Genomic DNA, 21,077 nt, shown 5'->3' on the forward strand with positions numbered 1-21,077 from the left:
AGATGGAAATCTTTCTTCTAACCAAAACTTCATAGAAGACTCTTCACAAGTCTGATGTCATATATCATACATACCTTAAATTTTGTCTTAATCTTTAACTTTCCTTTTCAGGCCGGGTCTTTAAATAAACTCAACTCCTACAATCATCTCTTTGCACCAGCTCATGTTAGCTGGGCAGAGCTGTCTTGCATCATCCAGTTAAGTTTCTGTTTTCTGTTGGAACATTCCAAGCTTCGGCTCTCCTGGTTTAGAAGCTCTGTTGTGAAATACCGCCAACTAGCCAAGTCGGGGAAATGGCTCTAATTGATGGAGAGTCACCTTAAAATGGGTGATCCAACAGAGGTGGCGATCATGTGGGCTGAAGCCATGAGACTGATGTTGGCAGGACTCTGATATGCCCCTTGTCACCCTTGTCCTTTTTTACACATTTCTCACTCTTCTGACTCACTCAGTGGGATTCGGTCTGTTGCTTTTTCTAATCTCTCTTTTTGCATTCTTGGCCACCAAAGAAACATACAGCATTCACACCACCTTAGACAAACACTTCTCAGGTAATTCCTTCATATAAAAGGTAATTCAGAATTGACAATAAATATGCTTTAAGAAGTGGCTACCGTATAGTTTAACAGTTTGCCTAACTTTGCCCCCCTCAGATAACATGCATTTTATCACATGGTGTTTGCTGTTGTTCACAGTGAATCAAATTAAAATTAATGTTCTTTACTTGGGAGTACTTATTATTTCCTTGGGGGAATATATTGTTACAGGAATATCTGCAAGACTGAATTAAAACATCATTTTTAAATAGGAATGGGGACTTCCCTGGTGGTCCAGTGGTTAAGACTTTGCCTTCCAGTGCAGGGGGTGCGGGTTCGATCCCTGGTCTGGGAGTTAAGATCCCACATGCCTCATGGCCAAAAAACCAAAACATAAAACAGAAGCAGTATTGTGACAAATTCAATAAAAGCTTTAAAAATGGTCCACATCAAAAAAAAAATCTTAAAAAAAAATAAAAGAGGAAGAGGAAGGAAAAATAGAGCAGGAGATGGTCTGTCTGGATGATATTTGGCCTCTTCTCTGTAGGAGGCGGATCAAATTGATCCCACAGGTCAGGTCAAACCCCTTTCCGGGAATATTTAGGCCTCCTAAATATTCTTCACACAAAAAAACCTACCTTACAAAGGTATATTTTAAAAAATATTTTCAAATCAAAACATTGGTTATGCTAGTCAAAAAAGATTTTTAACAATATTGGAGATATAGAAATGACACTTTGATTTCTCTGGTTTATATCCCAAATCATGATTTTTTTAAAAACTCCCTTAGGTTTTTTTTCCCTGACTTAACAGTCCTGCAGTATAAGTAGCAATAATAAAACATTATTTGTCAGTTCTTCTTTAAAAAGAAAATAAATTTTCTTTTTAAAATTAGGTTTTCAAACTATTTTACACCCACTAACTGGTTAATGTTTGTATCATGGTCTAAATTACCTAAAAGCCTTCACTCCCTAATGTCACTAGGGGTCATAGAATTAACCTACAATTTGAAAAACAAAATGTGATCATGGCAATTTTCTCTATAACTTTTTGCTGCTGTGAATTCTAAACACTGATTATATACTTGAGGAAGAGAGATTACTCATTTCTTTTCTAAGTTATTCCTTACAAGACACCAACTCTCATTTTATATCACATGAAGTTTAAATTTTCAACATGTTTAGTTTTTCTCTCCTAACATCTGAAAAGTGGAGGAAAAAATGGATGGACAATTACCATTCTGCGTAACAAGATTAACTGAGTGACTTTAAGTTGTGTCTGAGTGTACGTGTGGAGAGAGAGGAGACAGTATAAAAGAGAAATACTATTTTAAAAAGATGGCTTACTTTCTTCAATTTCATTCAAAATTTCACTTCCCCTCTTCACCCTCACCATGAATTTTTAACATTAAATTTTTATATGTTCCATTGCCATTGAACCAATCTTAGTATATAGACACTCCTCAAGGAACTCAGTAACCACATACAGTTTTAGAAACTTGTGTCAAGAAAAGCTCCAAATATTTGTAGCAAATTACCTGTGAGTTTTTGTTTATTTTATTTATATTCAATAAAAATACTACCAGTAGAGTTGTTTGATAAGAGATGTAAAAAAAATACATACCTGGCAGGGGAGGTACCATGATCTCGAAGGTAGTTTTCCCAGGGGGAGGTTTATCCATTGCCCTTTGGATGTGCTGACCCATGCGATTTCCCCAAGTGTGGGAAACTTGACTGCATAATTTGTAGCATTTGGGGGACTGTGTTTATGGTTTCCGCAGAAAAACAGAGGTGTAAAGAAGTTTCTAAGACATGTAACAGTTTATGGTTATTAATAAATATTTAATATTATAAGAAATTTCTTCCTTTACAGTTGAGAGAAGATCCTGTTGTCTTTGCTTTTATAGAAGTTGAAAAACGTTTTTCCCCCAGTTTCCTTCAAATAGGGAGAAAAAAAACACTGACTTCATAAAGTTACTCTAAAGATTAAATGTGACAATTCATGTAACATGCCTGCGTCACTTTAATAAACATATTGGTATTATTGTGATGATCGTTATGATTATTATGATTTTACTTCTAAGGCTATCAATACTTGGCTCTCTCCATATCCTCATTTTAACAGTTATTCTTTATTCTTTTGGTGTGTCAAGCTCACTCTTGGCATTAGTTTTACCAAATATTAACTTCCATAAACACATGGGAAGGTGAAGAGTAGAGATGAAGAGGTCGTGAATACAGGGAAATTCTCCTCAAGTGTAGGGCTCCCTAGAAATTACCCTCTGGTCATGCTCCTGTGTTCTCATTAATATTAATGGTTTTACTCCTAAGGCTTTTTTGTAATGGCCTGGGGTTTTGATAGGCTCTTTTTGGGCAAACTCTGCTGTAAGTGAGGTGATTGACCAGCAGTTATCTAGTCAATTAACAGTGACAGTCAACCTGATTATTTGTTTTATTTGTTTAATTACCTAACGAAAAAAAAGATGCCTTTTGAAGACCAAATTGTGTTTATGTAAGGCTAAGTCGATTAATCTTTAATTTCTAAGTTAATTAATCTTTAATTTCTTTAACTTCTAATTTGGATATGTAAATGTGGAAATTTCCAAAGAACTGAGACTAGAGCTTAGATTTAAAAATGAAAAGAAATAAAATCTTGCAGCATAGGAAATAAACACACACATTTTTCCTTTTTTATTCAAGAATTGATTAGAGAGCTTCGAAACCTAGTTTAACACTCATTCCCAGACTATGTCTTATATTTGCCAGTTTCCACATGGAAAAATAATTGCTAATTATTCCAGTTTTGCATTTAAGGGAACCTCTTTTCATTATTTATTATGCTTAGTAATGACTTTCATTATTTTTTATTTATTATGTTTTAGGCTGCTTTGGGTCTTATTTGCAGCACGTGGGGTCTTCATTGTGGCACGCAGGATCTTTCGTTGCGGTGGCACCCAGGCTTCTCTTTAGCTGTGGCTTGCGGGCTCCAGGGCGCGTGAGATCAGTAGTTGTGGCGCGCGGGCTCAGTAGTTGTGGCGTGCGGGCTTGGGATCTTAGTTCCCCTACCAGGGATGGAACCCGAGTCCCCTGCATTGGAAGGTGGATTCTTTACCACTGGACCACCAGGGAAGTCCCCCATTATGTTTTTTAATAATTACATTTTTATATTTCTAGTCTTTATGTTTTTTCATTATAGTATAGATTTCTTTAATTTTTTTCCAAAACCTCATATGGAATTTTGGAATCAAGTAGTACTGAATCGTCTCATTCATGTTCAGTTTTTGAACTTGATGCTGGTTGCTCATTTCGACTAAGTACGTAGACTTTTCTTGAAATTGATGGTTATAGAAGCATAAGCCCATAGAAGCACAAGCATTTAAAATACCAAATCTACTGTATAACCAGAAGGGTAATATCTAAGGAGAATATTACTGTACTCACAATGACTTCTTTCTCCCAACATGTTCACAGAGGTTAAAATTTGGTAAACCAATACCAGTGGTGGACATGAGACATCCAAAAGAATAACTGTTAAGAGGAGGATGTGGGAAGAGCCAAACATTGTTAATTTTGTCAGGCAACCACCTTTCCTACTTGTATCTATTAAAAAATTGTAACTTTGAATAACAATTCACTTCTCTCTAGGACTTGCTAGCTTCAGCTGCAAGATGAGAGTATGGACTGCAGGGTCCTTGAGGTTCCTTTCAAGGCAAGTCCTAGGATATTCCTAGGACTAACTCAGCACATTTTATCACCCCTCATTTCTCCTCCCATAATCACTGACAGCTTCAGTTGCTTCACTGCCATAGAAACTAAATTTAGAGAACATGGTTATTTTTCTTCCTCTAAAGATCACTCTGATAAAGAGAACAATTCCGGGGTCTGTTGCTCTCATCGGCGCCCAAACAACTTTTTAAAAAGGCTTTACAATGCTATAGGCTGAGTGCTGGTATAAATCAATTTCTTCCCTACCACGGTATTGATACACATCATAGTTACTTGTAAACGGAAATTCTAACTAGTGATAAAAAATAAAACAGTATTATTTTTTTCCTCTAAGAAAATTTTATTACTTTTTCTAGTTGAAACAGTTTGATTTCAGAGCGCGGTTTATAGATAATACCGAAGTGCAGGTTTTGCACAGAGAAAGTGCTTTGCTTGTTGTTATCTTCATATGGAGGGATTTTCAAGGCCAACTGGCACATATTTTCAAAGTAACCTCAAGAACTCAGTTAAGCCCATTTCAGTTTTTTAATAATAAAAATAAATGCACTTCTTCGTCCGTGCCACCATCATCATTGGTATCATCCGTTATTAAAATAAGGAGTATAATATTGGGCTAATAGCGGATCACGGCATCTGGCTCGTGTGAAAATTAACAGCCCGGCTGAAAGTTTCATGATGATGACCTGGTAGCTTTAAAAATTACTTTTTTTTTTAGTGGATATGAGGTGAGAGCTAAGGAAAGTATGTAGTCAAAAAAAAAAAAAAGAAGAAAGAAACCAAAGTTCTATTTTTGGCTTTTCTGCCACTGACTCACAGTATTAACTTGAACCAGTGGCCAACTTTCGTCTACTAACTAAGCCTATCCACACAAGAGGCTTAGTTAACAGATGAAATGAGAAATGCTTCAGCTTCCCTCTTTGAATGCTGGAGAACTGCTGAGATCACTTATATAAATATTTTTCTTTGAGCTCCCTAGAAGACAGGAACTTTATAAATATTTAGTTTTATTGTTGCACCTTAGGTACAAGTAGACGGGAAATTATACTCCCATACTTAAGAAATAACCTATTTCAGATAATCCTGGTTCATACCAAGGACTTTGCATTGGCTTGTTAGGGTCTCTTGAGCTTTCTTTTTTTCCATCCTCCTCCGCCCTTGCAGTTGACAAACGTGGAAATATAAATAAACCTTCCACAGCAGCGAGGGTTCCAAGGTAAGGAAGCCCAGCATGGATGCAGACACGCTGGCTGATGGCAAGCTGTGTATCAGAATGGGTAAGGATTCAAAATACACATCACATTTAGAATTCCTGATTGAAAAGTGTGAAAAAATGATTCATTTTTTAAGAATGAGTAATTTGGTTGAATGTTCTGAACTCAAGAAGGACCTCACTGAATCTCTAGTTTTGTATTTTGTTTCTTTTTTAGATACATGTGTAGAGAAGAAACCTAAAAAATGTGATTGTAACCAGCAGGTTTAGAGTCACTCTGTTTATTTCAAGAGGAGTTTTACAAAAGTAATTCACCTGTTTCTTTGCAAATTCTTATTCAACAGGCTCTTCCTTCAAGGTTTTAATGGCACTAGGTTCTGGAATGATGTTCTCGGAATTCATACAAGTGTTATTTTTGGATGGTGGAATTTCAGGTGATTTTTTAAGTTTACTTTCTTATTCATATTTTTTGCATTTCCTGATCTTGTGCTTTAAATAAGGAGCAACTATCATTTTTACAAAAACAATAGTTAAAAAAGTAAATTTGAAACCTCTTGCCACTGATTTCATTCTCTTCTCGGCTCTATACCCTGAGTTTTTGATGGACCTGTGATTTCTTCCTGCTTTCCTTACAGATTTAAGACAAGCAGTTGTACAGTAATTAATTTCCCAGCTGGGAAACTGCGACTTGATGCAACTGAGCGGGGAGATGGTATTGATCTAGGGAACTCAGGCAGCTTATAAAGCACACTTAGATAAAATTGTCTCTTTTGTCTTCATTTACTGGGGTGATTCAAGCCAAGGCAGAATGGGTCTCTTGAGGATGAATTATGCTAATGATGTTCTGTTTGTTGACCTAATCTCAACACGATTATATTAGTTTTAATAGTTCTTAAGCACTCAGGGTGTTTTGGATGCAATGCCAGTTACAGACAAGCAAAGGACAATAACTTCACCCTCAACATGCTGACTTTATGAAAGAATAAAGACCATTTAAGACTTTCTCTTTTGTGTATTCATGTATGGTCTCCTTTTCTATTTTTGCCTCAATACCAGGGCAGAGCAGAACATTCAATCATATCTGGGGGCCAAGCTTTCCCTCCACAGCCCATCTTTGTTAAGAGGATGCTTCCGGGAGGATCTGAAAATGCATCTATTTATTCTTCCTACAAGTATTTATTAAGCACTATTGCATGTTCAGCCATATTCTAGGCAATGTGCTAGAACAAGGAACCAGAATCTGTTCCTGACTTAAAAGGCTCCTGGAGGAAAACAAGCATATGGACAGACACTGAAATGTTAGGGGCGCCATCATGAGGTCTGGACAGAACATTCTATGGGCATGGGTACCACTGTGGAGGGGTCAATGCAATCTGACGGACACGTGGGAAGAAGGATCAGAAAATACTTCGAAGAATGGAGGGAAGAAAAGGCAAGTGTGGCAGAGTGTGAGCAATCTGAAAAGGCACAGTGATGGGAAACAGCAGGGCTCTCTTTTGAGGATTCTAGAGGCAGCTTTTATGTGTCCGGTTGGAAGTGGGTGAGTGACATGGCAGTGATGGAAGGTAAAGCTAGAACAGTAAACAGGGGTCAGATTCCAGATGTGAATTTGGGATTTATATAACAAACCCCAGGAAGCAGATGTAACCATGTATTCCAGGCTCCTCTATGCTAGGGATAAAAGTGGGGTCACAAAACAGGAAGTTTGCCTTTGATCACTCTGCAGTAATGTAACTCCCCTGAAATGCCTGTGCCTCACATGGTATCAAGACCCACTCTTCTTGGCCTCCATGTCCACCATTTTGTTGCCCTCTCTCCACATTCCCTTTCTCTTCCTGGCCAGAGCAACAGCAGTAGCCATGCCCCTGTGCTTGTATAAATGCAGTTCTAAGGATGCGATTCTTAGTTTGCTGAAGTTGATGTCTGCCCAGGGAGCCCTGTGGCGGCTGAGTTCATACTCTCAATGCCTCAGTTCTTTAAAGGCTTCACAGGCTCTTTTATTTCTTGCCTTATCCCAAGGTTTCAACATTGCTCTACTCTGATGGTGGTCTGTTGTCATTGACTAAACCTGTAGACTTCAGTCCCCTCTCTGCTTGGGATGAGTCCCTTCTCAAGCAACTCCCTGAACTCCCTGGTAAACAGATCCGGTGGAAGGTTGCTTTCCAGAATTAGTCAAATATGCCCGAATCTTTGGGAGACCACAGTTTTGATGCATGGTGGCAACTCTGGAAAAGTTATGGGAAAAGGAACGGCAAGAGAAAATAGGAGCAGGAAAAAACAGGCTGAAACGTGACTCGAAGAGAGAGAATTAATATAAGCAGCTTGTGTGGAGCCTCCAAATCCAAAGTAAATAGTACATATTTGTAGTATTCTTCTTACCCATATTTTTTAATCTGATATCCTCTTATTTTTATATTTTGTATTATTTGTATTTTATAAGCCACTTTAGAACTCTTTTGAAACATGGCAGAATATAAATAAATGAATAAATAAAGAAGGTAATTTGCAGTTGCCACACGGAGTAATTAGCATTCTGAAGACAGGAGTGATGTGGTCAAAGGTAGAGACAAAAACACTTTTTGATAAACATGACTATGGCCAGAACTTGAAAGAGCAGGAAACGAGGATATCAAATTAAAATCTAACTCCCAAATGATGCTTCAACCCTGACCTATTTGCTGATGGCAGAGTGGTTTGGCAGAATTTTGTCCCCTCAAGACCAAACCAAATCAAACAAAAACCAGGCAGAAGGAGGCAAGCCTGAAGGTGCTGACTCCTGCCGTCAGGAACCAGATCTCCCCAGACTCGATGAAAGGGTGAGAGAGATGCGCTGGACGAGGTGAACCGTGTTCCCGGCGGGGTAGAGGCATCGCTGTGTACAGTGGTTTCGGAAAATCGACAGCAGCGAATACCGAAATATTAAGCGGTTAACCCTGGACGGGACTTTCTCTTACTTGCCCTCCAGCAAACCCAGTGTTATCCCTTTGATTACTCGGGTCCTCCCCTCCTCGGTTAAGCTAAACTTACCCTCTGTCGGCAATTCCTTATTCTTTCCCCTGGGATCCCCACCCCCTGGTCCCCAAGACGTGCTCACTCTCCCCGCTCCTTTTCCCTCTGCCCCCGACCCCCTTGCCTCGGCTTCCACCTCCTCCTTTCTCCTTCCAGGACGTCCGTCGCTCCACTCCCCACTGAATCCCACCTCGGGGACCAAAGCAGGGGCGCGGGGTGGCAGATGGATGGGCGGCAAGGGCGGGACGCAGCTGGAATCGGCGGGACCCGGGCCGACGGGCTGGCGGGCCGCCCGGGCCTGGGAGGGAGAGCGGGACGGTCCGGCCCCTCCCGGCGGGCGGGACGGGGGGCGGTGCCCAGCCGCCGGCTCTCGGCCGCCGCTCGGCGTGCGACCACCGTGTTCCAGGCGGCGGGAGCCCAGGTGCCGCCAGGCGGGACGCGCCCGAGGATGTGCCGCTGGCCGCTGCTCCTGCTGTGCGGCCTGCTGCCCGGCGCGGCGGCGGGGGGCTCGGGCCGGCCCTTCCCGCACCGCACCCTCCTCGACTCGGAGGGCAAGTACTGGCTGAGCTGGGGCCCGCGGGGCGGCCGGCTAGCCTTCCGCCTCGAGGTGCGCACCGGCGGCTACGTGGGCTTCGGCTTCTCGCCCACCGGGACCATGGCCGCGGCCGACATCGTCGTGGGCGGCGTGCTCCGCGGGCGGCCCTACCTCCAGGTAAGCGCGTCCCCTCTCGGAGCCGCCCCGCCGCGCCCCGGCCGGTCCTGACCCCGGGCCACCCGGATTTCCCTCCGGCCGAGACTGGACGCCGTCGCGCCCCGCCGCCCCACCGCCCCGCCGCCCCTGCCCGGCACCCGTTTGCCTTCGCCGTCCGCTCCTGTAGCCTCCGGCGCCCAGGTTTCACCGCTGAGCACGGTGACGCCAGGCAGCTTTTCGTCTCTGAGCACTTTCCTGTCCCCAGCGCCCCATTTAATACATCCCCCAGGTACACACCTGCCACGCACCCCCCCTTCATCCCTCACAGGAAAGGAGAGGGACCCCGGCTTTGGGGGCCTAACGAGACAGCTCTCAGGGTTGAAGGGACCAGAGAGCTGTAGCATTTGCTGTCTTGCTATCGAGGGTCGGGGATCTCAGAACTTCCCACATCTCGGCTATTCTGAAGCCTCCTGGCTCGCGGGCTGGGTCAGCTACCTTACCCGAGAGATGAATGAAAGGTCCCCAAGAATCGCTAGGAGCTTGCTATTCTGAGAGCCGTTTAGGAAGCCGCAAAACCTACAAAACCTGGAGTCCCCAGGCAAAACCCCCTATTAAGTGGCAAAACTTTTCACTTACTTTGATAGCAAACAAAATCAATTTGACAGCTACAGTTTTGCTTTGAAAGAGCCCGAGTAGAGTCGTTGCCTGTTCACAGATGTTTTTATGAATAGGAAAATTTTTTTTAAAATTATGAGATGATCAGAATGATTAGGTAGGTAGGTTTTCTGGACATCTTTGTCTGTTCGATCTTGACCGACATTTGGACACTTCTCCACGACGACATAACATCGTGGTAAATATAGTGTTGCTTATCAAAGTTCATCCAAAAATGCTGACCATTGCCAAAAGTCTCTTGATGCAGATGAAAACTAGTTGCTCTGGCACTGTGTTAAGGCTTTGATGATGTTAAAATCGATGTGCACGATGGATTTCAAAGAGCATTTCGCAGTAATTTTATTTCTGACTTCTAAGTTTGATTTCCACAACATTCTGCAATTGATTTTTAACGCTGATTTTGGCATTGGCCTTTTAACTCCGGCTAGAAATTTTAAAAAATGACAGCAATAAAAACTTTAAAACCATTCTGTTGTCTATATTTTCATAAATTAGTCCTTTCCTCCCCAAATAAGGACAACTCCAAGAAAGTAAAGTTATATGAGGATTACACTCTGTTGAAGTCATTGATGTATAAATATTCTCCTTCTGGAGCACCTCAGACATTAAATTTGTAAACCAAGAATTTGACCCCAAACACAGGCCTCACTAGCTGAATAACTTAGCTCTCTTCTGATATGAAGTAGACAATACCTTATTTAAACACCTGTTGAGCCACATCTTTTTGTTCGTTTGTCTGTTTGTTTTTTTAGGGTGGGGAGAGTCAAATGCCCCTTAACTATCCTTGCAAGTTTTGTTGAAGGGCGCAAGTCTTACTATAGTGATATCATAAAACAGAGCATGTATACTTTAAAAGATAACTTGATATTGATTTCCCCAGAAGAGTAGCAGTTCTAGAAAGCCCATCCAATTTGATATCAAATGAAAGACTAAGAGTAGAATTCTGTTTCAACATGCCATAATGGGCACACCACAAACACAGGGTTTGTTAAACTACAGTATTTTCACACTGCTGGTGGTTCTTCATAAAGATCACATAAGAATTAATTAAGTGCTCTTTAGATGGGTTTTGAAACATAGAACTTTTCTTAAAGTGATTACTGAACACATATCACTATGAAATAAGCCTTGGAAATGGATCCTTTCCCAATATATTTAATGAGCACGAAGTAGGACTTTCCCCTCTGTTTTTATTCCTAAGGAGATGAAATCTTTATTTTCGTGTATAAAGGATCACCATTTTCATAGTTGACTGACATCCTTTACTATTCCATGTTTTTAAGCATCCCATTCATTTTAGGACATATAATATACAATAAAAATTATGCTTATCAGTTAAGGAGAAAGAAAATTTATTAAAAACTTCTTCAATAAAATGAAAGACCCCAGACACTAAAAATAAAAAGAAATGTATCAGTTCCAGCCGGATCATCCAGTCTGGGTGATTCCATTTCCCAACTCTTGAAATTGTATCTTCCCCCTAGAAACTATTGATTTGAGATTCTTCATGCAATGGTGTGATAAGGGTATCCTCAGCAACTATACCAAAAGGTAAATAGGGTTGTTAAACATTGTGTATGTGATTCCACTAGTAGACTGAATTTTGTGTAATTTTACTCCCAATAAGAACAAATTTTGGGGCTTCCCTGGTGGCGCAGTGGTTGAGAGTCCGCCTGCCGATGCAGGGGACACGGGTTCGTGCCCCGGTCCGGGAAGATCCCGCATGCTGCAGAGCGGCTGGGCCCGTGAGCCATGGCCGCTGAGCCTGCGCGTCCGGAGCCTGTGCTCCGCAACGGGAGAGGCCACAACAGTGAGAGGCCCACGTACCGCAAAAAAAAAAAAAAGAACAAATTTTGCATGAAACAATACAACAAAAAGCATTGGCTTCTGGGGCACAATGTAGGATGGCATCAGAGTGTATGATAACAACCTAAGTTGACATCCTAGTCACCTCCCCTTGTGGCTATTTTCTATATATTTTATTTCATCCTTTCTTATTTAATTAAAAAAAACTTGACCTTTACATATTTTTTATTCTTTTAGTATTATGACTTTTAATAATGATGATTATTAAACTCAGTTTATTATTAAACTGGTGACCTTAAACTCCTCTTTTCAATAGAATGTTAACTCCTGGATAACTATTTAAGAATAAATCCTAACCAGCCAGGCAGAGAATTGTCGTTGAAACAGATGTCATAAACCCAAATTCATGTAGAGGTCAAGCAGCAAATGTAAGAGTGACAAGTCTTGAGTGGAACAGGGAGGATTGTAATGCAGCAGAGTAGAGGGGAGAGAAGAAACCCAAGTTTTTGCATGTGAATTACTGTTATGTAGAAATGCAAATCGAGTATTGCCAGATCTTCCGTTTGTTTTTGTTTTTTTGAGAGAAGAAACTTTTTTTAAAAATTTATTTATTTAACTTATTTATTCTTGGCTGCGGTCTTCATTGCTGCGCGTGGACTTTCTCTAGTTGCGGTGAGCGGGGGCTGCTCTTCCTTGAGGTACGCAGGCTTCTTATTGTGGTGGCTTTTCTTGTTGCGCAACCCGGGCTCTAGGCGCGCGGGCTTCAGTAGTTGTAGCATGCAGACTCAGTTGTTGTGGCTCACGGGCTCTAGAGCGCAGGCTCAGTAGTTGTGGCGCACGGGCTTAGCTGCTCCGCGGCATGTGGGATCTTCCCGGACCACGGCTTGAACCTGTGTCCCCTGCATTGGCAGGCAGATTCTTAACCCCTGCACCACCAGGGAAGTCCCAAGAGAAGAAAGATTTTTAGTCTGTGTGTGTGTGTAAGTAAAACCTTCTGATTGGTAAATAGCAGCCACAATTCAAAGTTGTACAAAGCACCCTGTAGTGCGCACGTACATACACAATTTCAGTTGAGATATATCCCATGGACAGCTTCATCTGGGACCAAAAGGAAAAGAAGCTAAAGTTAATAAAGAATCAACCCAAATTATGAAAATCCAGAAAAGGCAGAGAGGCAGGTCCCATTTCTCTTCAGGCCAGATTTATTCTGTGTCAAGAAACGTCCAGCGGGGACCTTGCCCCTTCTTTTGGTTGTCTGTCATTGTGTAACGAAGCACCCCGTACCACAGTGGCTTATTTTGCTCACAAAGCTGCAATCTGAGCAGGACTTGGTGGTGACAGGTCTTCTTTGCTCCACGTGGTGTCAGCTCCAAGGTGAGTGCTTGAGTCACCTGGAGGCTCTCTCACTGGTTTGTCTGACAGGCAATGGATGCTGGCTGTTGGCTGGACCTCCGCCGGTACTGTGTCGGGAACGTGGCCTCTCCATGTAGCTGCCTGGCTTCCTCCCAGCAGAGTGGCTGGGTCCCAAGAGTGAACATCTGGAGAGGCCCAGGTGGAAACTGGATGGCCCTTTATAATTTAGCCATGGAATGACGGACTGTGTCTTCTGCTGTAGTCACAGCCCCACTGGATTGAAGAGAGAATGTAGATGCCACCTCAACCTCATGCTGGGAGGAGGTCACATGGGAGGGGAAGATATTAGTGTGGCCATCTTCGGAAAGTCCACGCAGCCACACCCATCGTCACCAACTTGCCAGTTCCCTTCCACCACCGCTTCTGAGTACCTGTCACCATGTAGTCACCCTCTCTTGACACTGCTCGGTTTGGGAGGCAAGTGCTTACTTTTTCACCTCTTTCCTTACCCTCCCCCCCTTCACACACACACACACACACACACACACACGCGCGCGCGCGTGCGCCCGCACCTGCGTGACTCACAAGAAGTTAGTGAATGGTTAGCCTCCCAGTCCCCATTCCTCCCACCCCTCCCCCCAGAAAAAGAGTTCTAAACCTCCACAAACCCACATTTTTCAGTGGTTGCCCATCACTAATTCAGGGCTGGACCCAATGAGACTGTCTCCGGAGGGCAGCGCGACATTTGCTTGTAGAGTCGTGGAGTGAAAAATCAGATTTTGATTTCCTTGCCTCAAGGCAGTATACTGGCTTGGACATCCTTAAAACCACACCCAGAGATGAGGTATTGTGGAAATTTGCCCTGCCCGTTTTGTAACCCTCCGACCCCGTCTGGAGATATTTCTTCAAATGTTGTATAACCAGGTACCATCAAAATGGTAAAGAAAAGAGAGAAACGCGGTTGTGAAGTAAAGCCCGTCCCAGTGTGCCCTGTTGGGTAAGTTGCTCTGGATCGGGTTACACTTGGGGACACATTACCCCTGGGATGCTGCTGAGGTCAGTTTCAGAGACAGTGTGTTTCACAGAACAGCCAGGGGTGGGGGTGGGAAGCGGTCTTTCCTCTTGCCTCCGCTTTGGAAAGCCTCACTATTTTGTCTCAATGAATTAACTCAACTCTCACTTCCCTGATGCACTCAGATTCGTGTCCTTTCCTTGTACTTTGCCCCTTTTTGACACAGAGTGATCCCACCCCGACCCAAGCCACTTAGCAACTGTGAGTCCCCATTTGGGGGAAGTAATCCGGGTTGATGAATGCCTAGCTTGTGTGAGTTGGAGAAGAGGGCAGCATTGTCAGATGTGCCTGTTGAATTTGCACAAAAATGGATTCACTCTTCCTTTGGGGGTGTAAATCGCTGGGGAATGGAGGCTGAAACCTATGTCATCATTTGTTACAGCCTTGCTGGTTGGCCGTCGCTAGGACTGAAACTTTTCTGTGATGAGAAGGAAGTCTTCAGCAGCAGGGTAATTGCTGCAGGGCTGCTCCCTGAGGAAATGTTCGGAAATTATGCTGTGATTTGAAATCACAGAAAACAGTGAGCATTCTTTGTGGTTAACGATGTGCTCCTTTTAAGTGCACCGGGGCCAACGGCAACAAAGAAATGTTTGGAAAGCAAATTGAAAAGCTGTAAGGGAAAGGCGAAGAGAGTGTGCAACCCTGACACAGCTCAGCTGGGGCTTTGTTAAGAGATATTTATAAATCTTCAAATTATGTCCTCTCCCCCCCCACCATCAATTTCCAGATGATGAAGGGACCTCTCCAAGCTTCATGCTTTGTGCATTAGTAATAAGTACACATGCACCAATGTAAGCTGGAACAGCAACACACCAGGATACTCTTCAGCTGTGTGGTTCTCCCTGGAAGAGCAGATGATTTCATAGCGCCAGCCTGAGGAAAGGGCAGAGTAAGAGCGAAGAGAACAGTGCACCTGAATTGACCATCAAGGTTTAAGACTTCAGGCAACCAACAGCCTATTTCTGGATTCTTGGAAGGAGAGGCAAGAATCCACTTCAAATAAAAATGCATTTTATTAACATGTTTTTCACTATTGAGGAAGAAAACTGTTAATATGTTTTTATGTAAGCTACCAGTTGCTTGTAGGAGAAGAAAGACCACCAAACCAGGACTGAGAGGAAATGAATCCAGGCTACTGATCTGTATGGCCTCCAACAAGTCGTTTAATAGGTACCTAAGGCTTAGTTTCTTAACCGTAAAATTGGGGCGGGGGTGGTTTAGGAAATTTAAGGGGAATCAACTGAACTCTGAGCTCTTACGAGCAGCAAGTAAATGCCCAAAACATCAACATTTAACTTGTAAAAGCAAACATTGTTTAAAGATTTTCTCATAATTTTTGGCTACATTAGATGACGACAAAAGGCCTCAGTAGTAAATTTAATTTGGTCTATACATTATTTGCACAGCACCCATATATAATCCCATTTTTACAGTTAACAAAAAGTGATATATTTGAAGTTATTTTTATTTTTGTAGAATTCTCTGCTTATGTGTGTGCTGTATGTTGTCCTAACGTGAAGCTTTTTTTCCCCAGTCTATTTTAAAATTTAACAAGTTAAAAAGACATAGATTGGGAAGAGGTTTCCTGGAGAAATATTCTGTGTTTAAAAGTTCTGTACTAGTGGCCACTGGGCCGCGGTTGTGGCTGAAGTCTTGCCGCCAGGGATGGGCCCCAAGGCCAAGAAGCGCGTGGTGCTGCCCACCCGCCTGGCGCCCCCCACGGTGGAGCAGATCCTGGAAGACGTGCGGGGCGCACCCGCCGAGGACCTGGTCTTCACCGCCGTGGCCCTGGAAGAGTAAATGGTCAGTGGGAGCAGAAGGGAAAGGACCTGCAGGAACCCAAACACAGGCAGCCCTTCCCCCTCGTTCAGCAACAGGATCATCCTCGGGACCCGGGACCAATGAGGCAGTTTTGCTGAAGAGCGTGCCAGTGGGGACCAGCCAGGGGAAGGGGCTTAGCAACACAAACCTACAAACTTCCAAAGCGAACCTGTACGTGTGTGTGCACAGCAGCACAGAAGGTGGAAACAGCCTGAGTGTCCCTCACCAGATGACGGAGAAACACACCGTGTCCCTCCACACACGGGGACGTCCCTCAGCCACGGAAAGGGTGAAGCCCTGACCCTTGCTACCACATGGATGGACCCTGAGAACACGATGCTCAGTGAGAGAAGCCAGACACAGAGTGTGTGATTCCATTGATGGGAAACGTCCAGAACTGGCAGATCCACAGACACAGAGCATGGGTTCGTGGTTGCCTGGGGCTGGGGAGGGGGATGGGGGGCTGAGTGGTTAATGGGGACGGAGTTTCAGTTTGGGAAGATACGATTAAAAATGGTTAAGACAGTAAATTTTATGTTACATATAATTTACCACAGTTTAAAAAAAAATGTTTAGGGAATTCCCTGGCGGTCCAGTGGTTAGGACTCGGTGCTTTCACTGCTGAGGGCCCAGGTTCAATCCCTGATTGGGGAACTAAGATCCCATAAGCTCTGCAGCATGGCCAGAAAAAAATTAAAATAAAATTTTAAAATGTTTAAATATGTAATTATAAGTTGGAGTGGGGAGCTTCCAAAACCTTTTTGCTTCTTAATCTGGAAACTCCACTCCCGGGAACCCACACAAAGGAAAAAAATAACAATAGGGGAAAAAGAGGTTGAACTGAACTGTGCGTGGGGCACTTTCACTGGATGAGCCACTCGGCTCATCACGCATCCCTTGCCTGACTGACAGACACCAGTGACATGCCAGCATTTCCATCTCGGGACCCCTGTACAATCTGAACATTTTTTTGAGGACCCCAAAGAGTTCACTTGGGTTACAGCTCAGTTTTTATCATACTGCCACCAACAACAAAACAAACATCCCAATCAAAAAATGGGCAGAAGACCTAAATAGACATTTCTCCAAAGAAGACATACAGATGGCCAACAGGCACGTGAAAAGATGCTCAACGTCACTAATTCCTAGAGAAATGCAAATCAAAACTACAATGAGCTACCACCTCACACCCGTCAGAATGGCCATCGTTAAAACGTCTACAAATAACAAATGCTGGAGAGGGTGTGGAGAAAAGGGAACCCTCCTACACTCTTGGTGGGGATGTAAGTTGGTGCAGCCATTATGGAGAACAGTACGGAGGATCCTTAAACAACTAAAAATAGAACTACCATATGATCCAGCAATCCCACTCCTGAGCATATACCCGGACAAAACTATAATTTGAAAAGATACATGCACCCCTGTGTTCATAGCAGCACCATTTACAATAGCCAAGACATGGAAGCAACCTAAATATCCATTGATAGATGAATGGATAAAGAAAATGTGGTATATACAGATACAATGGAATATTACTCGGCCTTAAAAATGAATGAAATAATGCCATCTGCAGCAACATGGATGAACCCAGAGATTATCATACAAAGTAAAGTAAGTCAGACAAAGACAAATACCATATGATACCACTTTTATGTGGCATCTAAAATATGACACAAACGAACTTACCTACAAAACAGAAACAGACTCATGGACACAGAGAACAGACTTATGGTTGCCAAGGTGGGGGGGGTTGCAGGGAGGGATGGAGTGGGAGGCTGGGGTCAGCAGGTGTAAACCATTATAGACAGGATGGATAAACAACAAGGTCCTACTGTAGAGCACAGGGAACCATATTCAATATCCTGTGATAAACCATAATGGAAAAGAATATAAAAAAAGAATGTATATATAACTGCATCCCTTTACACCTGAAACTAACACAATATTGTAAATCAACGATACTTCAATAAACAAAAAATATTTACCACAAAAAAAAAAGTTCTGTACTAATTATTTTTTAAAAGTTACAATAAGCAGGGCTTCCCCGGTGGCACAGTGGTTGAGAGTCTGCCTGCCGATGCAGGGGACACGGGTTCGTGTCCCGGTCCGGGAAGATCCCACGTGCCGCGGAGCGGCTGGGCCTGTGAGCCATGGCCGCTGAGCCTGCGCGTCCGGAGCCTGTGCTCCGCAACGGGAGAGGCCCGCGTACTGCCAAAAAAAAAATAAATAAAATAAAATAAAAAGTTACAATAAGCAGCATTGTGAGGCATCCATAGACAGAGGTGTTTTTTGGTTTGTTTTTTGTTTTTACGTATGGATCAAACATTTCCAGAAACATGATATATAATGAATTCATTCCTTTTGCCAGCAACTTTATTTTAATAAGGCTCTATTACAAATGATGAATTAATAAACCACCGTTCACTTTCTTAAAAAGTGATAAAATCATAGTATCTCTCTCACTACTTTTGTTGTACTATGAATGTCATAGATATACATTTCTATGATGTGATTTTTCATTCATGGAGTTCTTGGGTTGTTTTTCGGCTGTGTAGGGTCTTAGTTGCGGCATGCGGGGTCTTCGTTGAGGTGTGTGGGATCTTTCGTTGTGGTAGCGGCCTTCTCTCTAGTTGTGACGTGCGGGTTTTCTCTTCTCTAGTTGTGGCGCACAGGCTCCAGGGTGCGTGGGCTCTGTAGTTGGTGGCACGTGGGCTCTAGTTGAGGTGCACGGGCTTAGTTGGCCCGCAGCGTGTGGGATATTAGTTCCCAGACCAGGGATGGAACCCTTGTCCCCTGCACTGGAAGGCGGATTCTTTACTACTGGACCACCAGGGAAGTCCCTCGTGGAGTTCTTAATATATGCCATACATTATGATAAGTCCTTAAAGTGTGTTATCTCATGTAATTCTCACAATAGCCCTATAAGGTTAATATCTTATTTCTCCCATTTTGTAGATGTATAAGCCTGAGGCTCCAGGCCACACAGCATGAGAATCATTTGGGACTTGCATATGACTGTTAGTAAAGTACTCACCCATAGGCAGAGAATGTTAGAATGTTCATTCGTTCACTTGACCAATATTTATGGAAGGTTTATTGAACAGTTCTAGATGCTGGGGATATAGCATTTCGTGGGAGGAAATCAGTGGTATCAGGGGGCTCACATTTTGATGGGGGATAAACAAATAAACAAGCAACAAAAATATCAGAAAGTGGTAACTGCTGTGCAGAGAATTAAAATAGGGTGATGTGATAAGGAACAACAGTGGGGCTGTTTTAGACTGGATGCTTAGAATCAAAACACGAAGGAAAACAAACATCCCAAGTTTAAAGGTTGTCTTTCAAGATTAACCATAGTGTTTACAATTCAAAATATCATATACTATGAAGAAGATTATCTGGCATGGGCATCAAAGGACTCCGTAGACCTTGAATATAGGAGACTGCCTACCTGGAGGAAATATAATTAACGTGTCTGAACCGCATGAGCTCTCTTTTCTATTTCTGTGGCATTGTTACACAGATGTTTAGTAAGCTCAACTAGAGTCTTTCAGGCTTTGATCTAGAGACTCGGTGATTTTATTTTATTTTATTTTATTTTATTTTGCGGTACGCGGGCCTCTCACTGCCGTGGCCTCTCCCGTTGCGGAGCACAGGCTCCGGACGTGCAGACTCAGCGGCCATGGCTCACGGGCCCAGCCGCTCCGCGGGGCATGTGGGATCTTCCCGGACCGGGGCACGAACCCGTGTCCCCTGCATCGGCAGGGGGACTCTCAACCACTGCGTCACCAGGGAAGCCCAGACTCAGTGATTTTATAGGAGTTTCTTTCTTAATACCAGGTATGAATGTTTTCCTCTTATACTCTGTGTCCTTTCTCGTCTTCAATAATATGAGAGAGCTGAAGGACTTTGAGGAGCTAAAAGACTTTGAGAAGCTAGAGCAACCAAACCACACGCGTCTGGGGAAGATTTCCATCTTTCAGGCAATTTTTAGACTAAAACTTGGAAGTCTCAGTTTCTTAGATACAGCTAAATTGCTACCATTTTTCCCCCTGCAAACTTCATGCACAGAAACCCACTCATACAAGGAAGTTCTTGGTAGATGAAACCATGTAGAAGCAAGGCCTCTGGTACTTTGGACATCCAGATCCCTTTGGGCAGGGCCGAGGTGGATCTGTGCTACGGTGGATTGGAATCCAGTGGTGAGCAGGCAGAGCTCATGGAAGACTGAGAACTGGGAAAGATGCTTCCTTCATCAGAAATTCCCACATTTGCGCATTAGAATCACCAGGGCATCTTTTAAAACTTTCACCATCCAGGCAACCCCCATCCCTCCTTAATACCCATTAAATCACAATCTCTGTGGGGTGGTGGACACAGGCATTAATATATTTTAAAGTTTCTTAATTGACTCTGTGAAGGCAATTCTGAAATGTGCAGACGAGTTCGGGAACTACTGACCTTATGTGGTTAGGCTCTTTGATCAGAATCGGGTGACCCCTGTGTGGTCCACCTATAGAAGCTTGGAAGATTCCAGGCACCGGGCATGGGGACGCATAGCAGGATTCTGGACAAAGCAATTCAGAGTGACCACTTGATGTTTGAAGCAAGGGCAAACATATTCTTAGATAGTTAAGATTATTTTGTAAAGTAGAAAAATAAAGTGGGTTTTTCTAGAATTGAAACACTTCTGAAATGTTCAACAGATTTGGTGATACTTCTAAGTATTTTCTCGAAAGTACATGCTGAAACGAGAGCAGCAATGGAAGAATTGTGGGTAGTGGTGTATTTTAAAACATGCTGAGCCAGAAATCTCCCTCCTCCTCATAGCCCTCTACCATTCCTACACACCTTTTGTCAGTCGGTACTAGCTGCTGTATTTCTAAGCAACAGGAATATCTGCCCACACAGAGTCTAAAATTCATAAGTTATATATGGCCACAGGGCATTAAAGGAATATTAATAAATGAAAGTCTTAACTAATTTCTCAGCCTGTTCAAGAGGCGTGTTCTGCTCTAAAATCTTTTTTTAGAATTACCAGTGACAAAATGGACTCCCTTTGTATTTGGAAAAATTCTGAACTGTCTTTCTAGTTACGTAAATAGATCTTCTTTTCCTTCCCTCCTTCATTTTCCAAGGTTGCTAATAAGAAGTGAAATGCCCTAAAGCTATAGTTGCA

The 21,077-nt window shown here is 43.0% G+C and overlaps 1 protein-coding gene, 1 long non-coding RNA gene and 1 other non-coding gene across 3 annotated transcripts in view; 2 read left to right on the forward strand and 1 right to left on the reverse strand.

The window, feature by feature from the left end:
- The window catches only part of LOC125960722 (uncharacterized), a 33,546-nt gene extending 13,124 nt beyond the window's left edge, over nucleotides 1–20,422 (reverse strand). Inside the window, exons 1-2 of the long non-coding RNA XR_007470693.1 lie at nucleotides 20,360–20,422; nucleotides 10,117–10,270 (exon numbers count right to left, since the gene is read on the reverse strand). This is a non-coding gene — a long non-coding RNA (uncharacterized LOC125960722). The remainder of the gene's footprint in view (nucleotides 1–10,116; nucleotides 10,271–20,359) is intronic.
- LOC117197195 (U1 spliceosomal RNA) lies at nucleotides 2,152–2,314 on the forward strand. The gene has a single exon (XR_004477734.1). It is a non-coding gene; the product is annotated as a U1 spliceosomal RNA (small nuclear RNA).
- The window catches only part of MOXD1 (monooxygenase DBH like 1), an 82,930-nt gene continuing 70,155 nt past the window's right edge, over nucleotides 8,303–21,077 (forward strand). Inside the window, exon 1 of the mRNA XM_004263819.4 lies at nucleotides 8,303–9,192. Within this exon, the coding sequence (XP_004263867.2) occupies nucleotides 8,704–9,192 (489 nt within the window). The 5' untranslated portion in view covers nucleotides 8,303–8,703. The remainder of the gene's footprint in view (nucleotides 9,193–21,077) is intronic.

The sequence above is a fragment of the Orcinus orca genome, chromosome 12 (assembly GCF_937001465.1).
Source record: "Orcinus orca chromosome 12, mOrcOrc1.1, whole genome shotgun sequence".
Lineage (NCBI taxonomy): Eukaryota > Metazoa > Chordata > Mammalia > Artiodactyla > Delphinidae > Orcinus > Orcinus orca.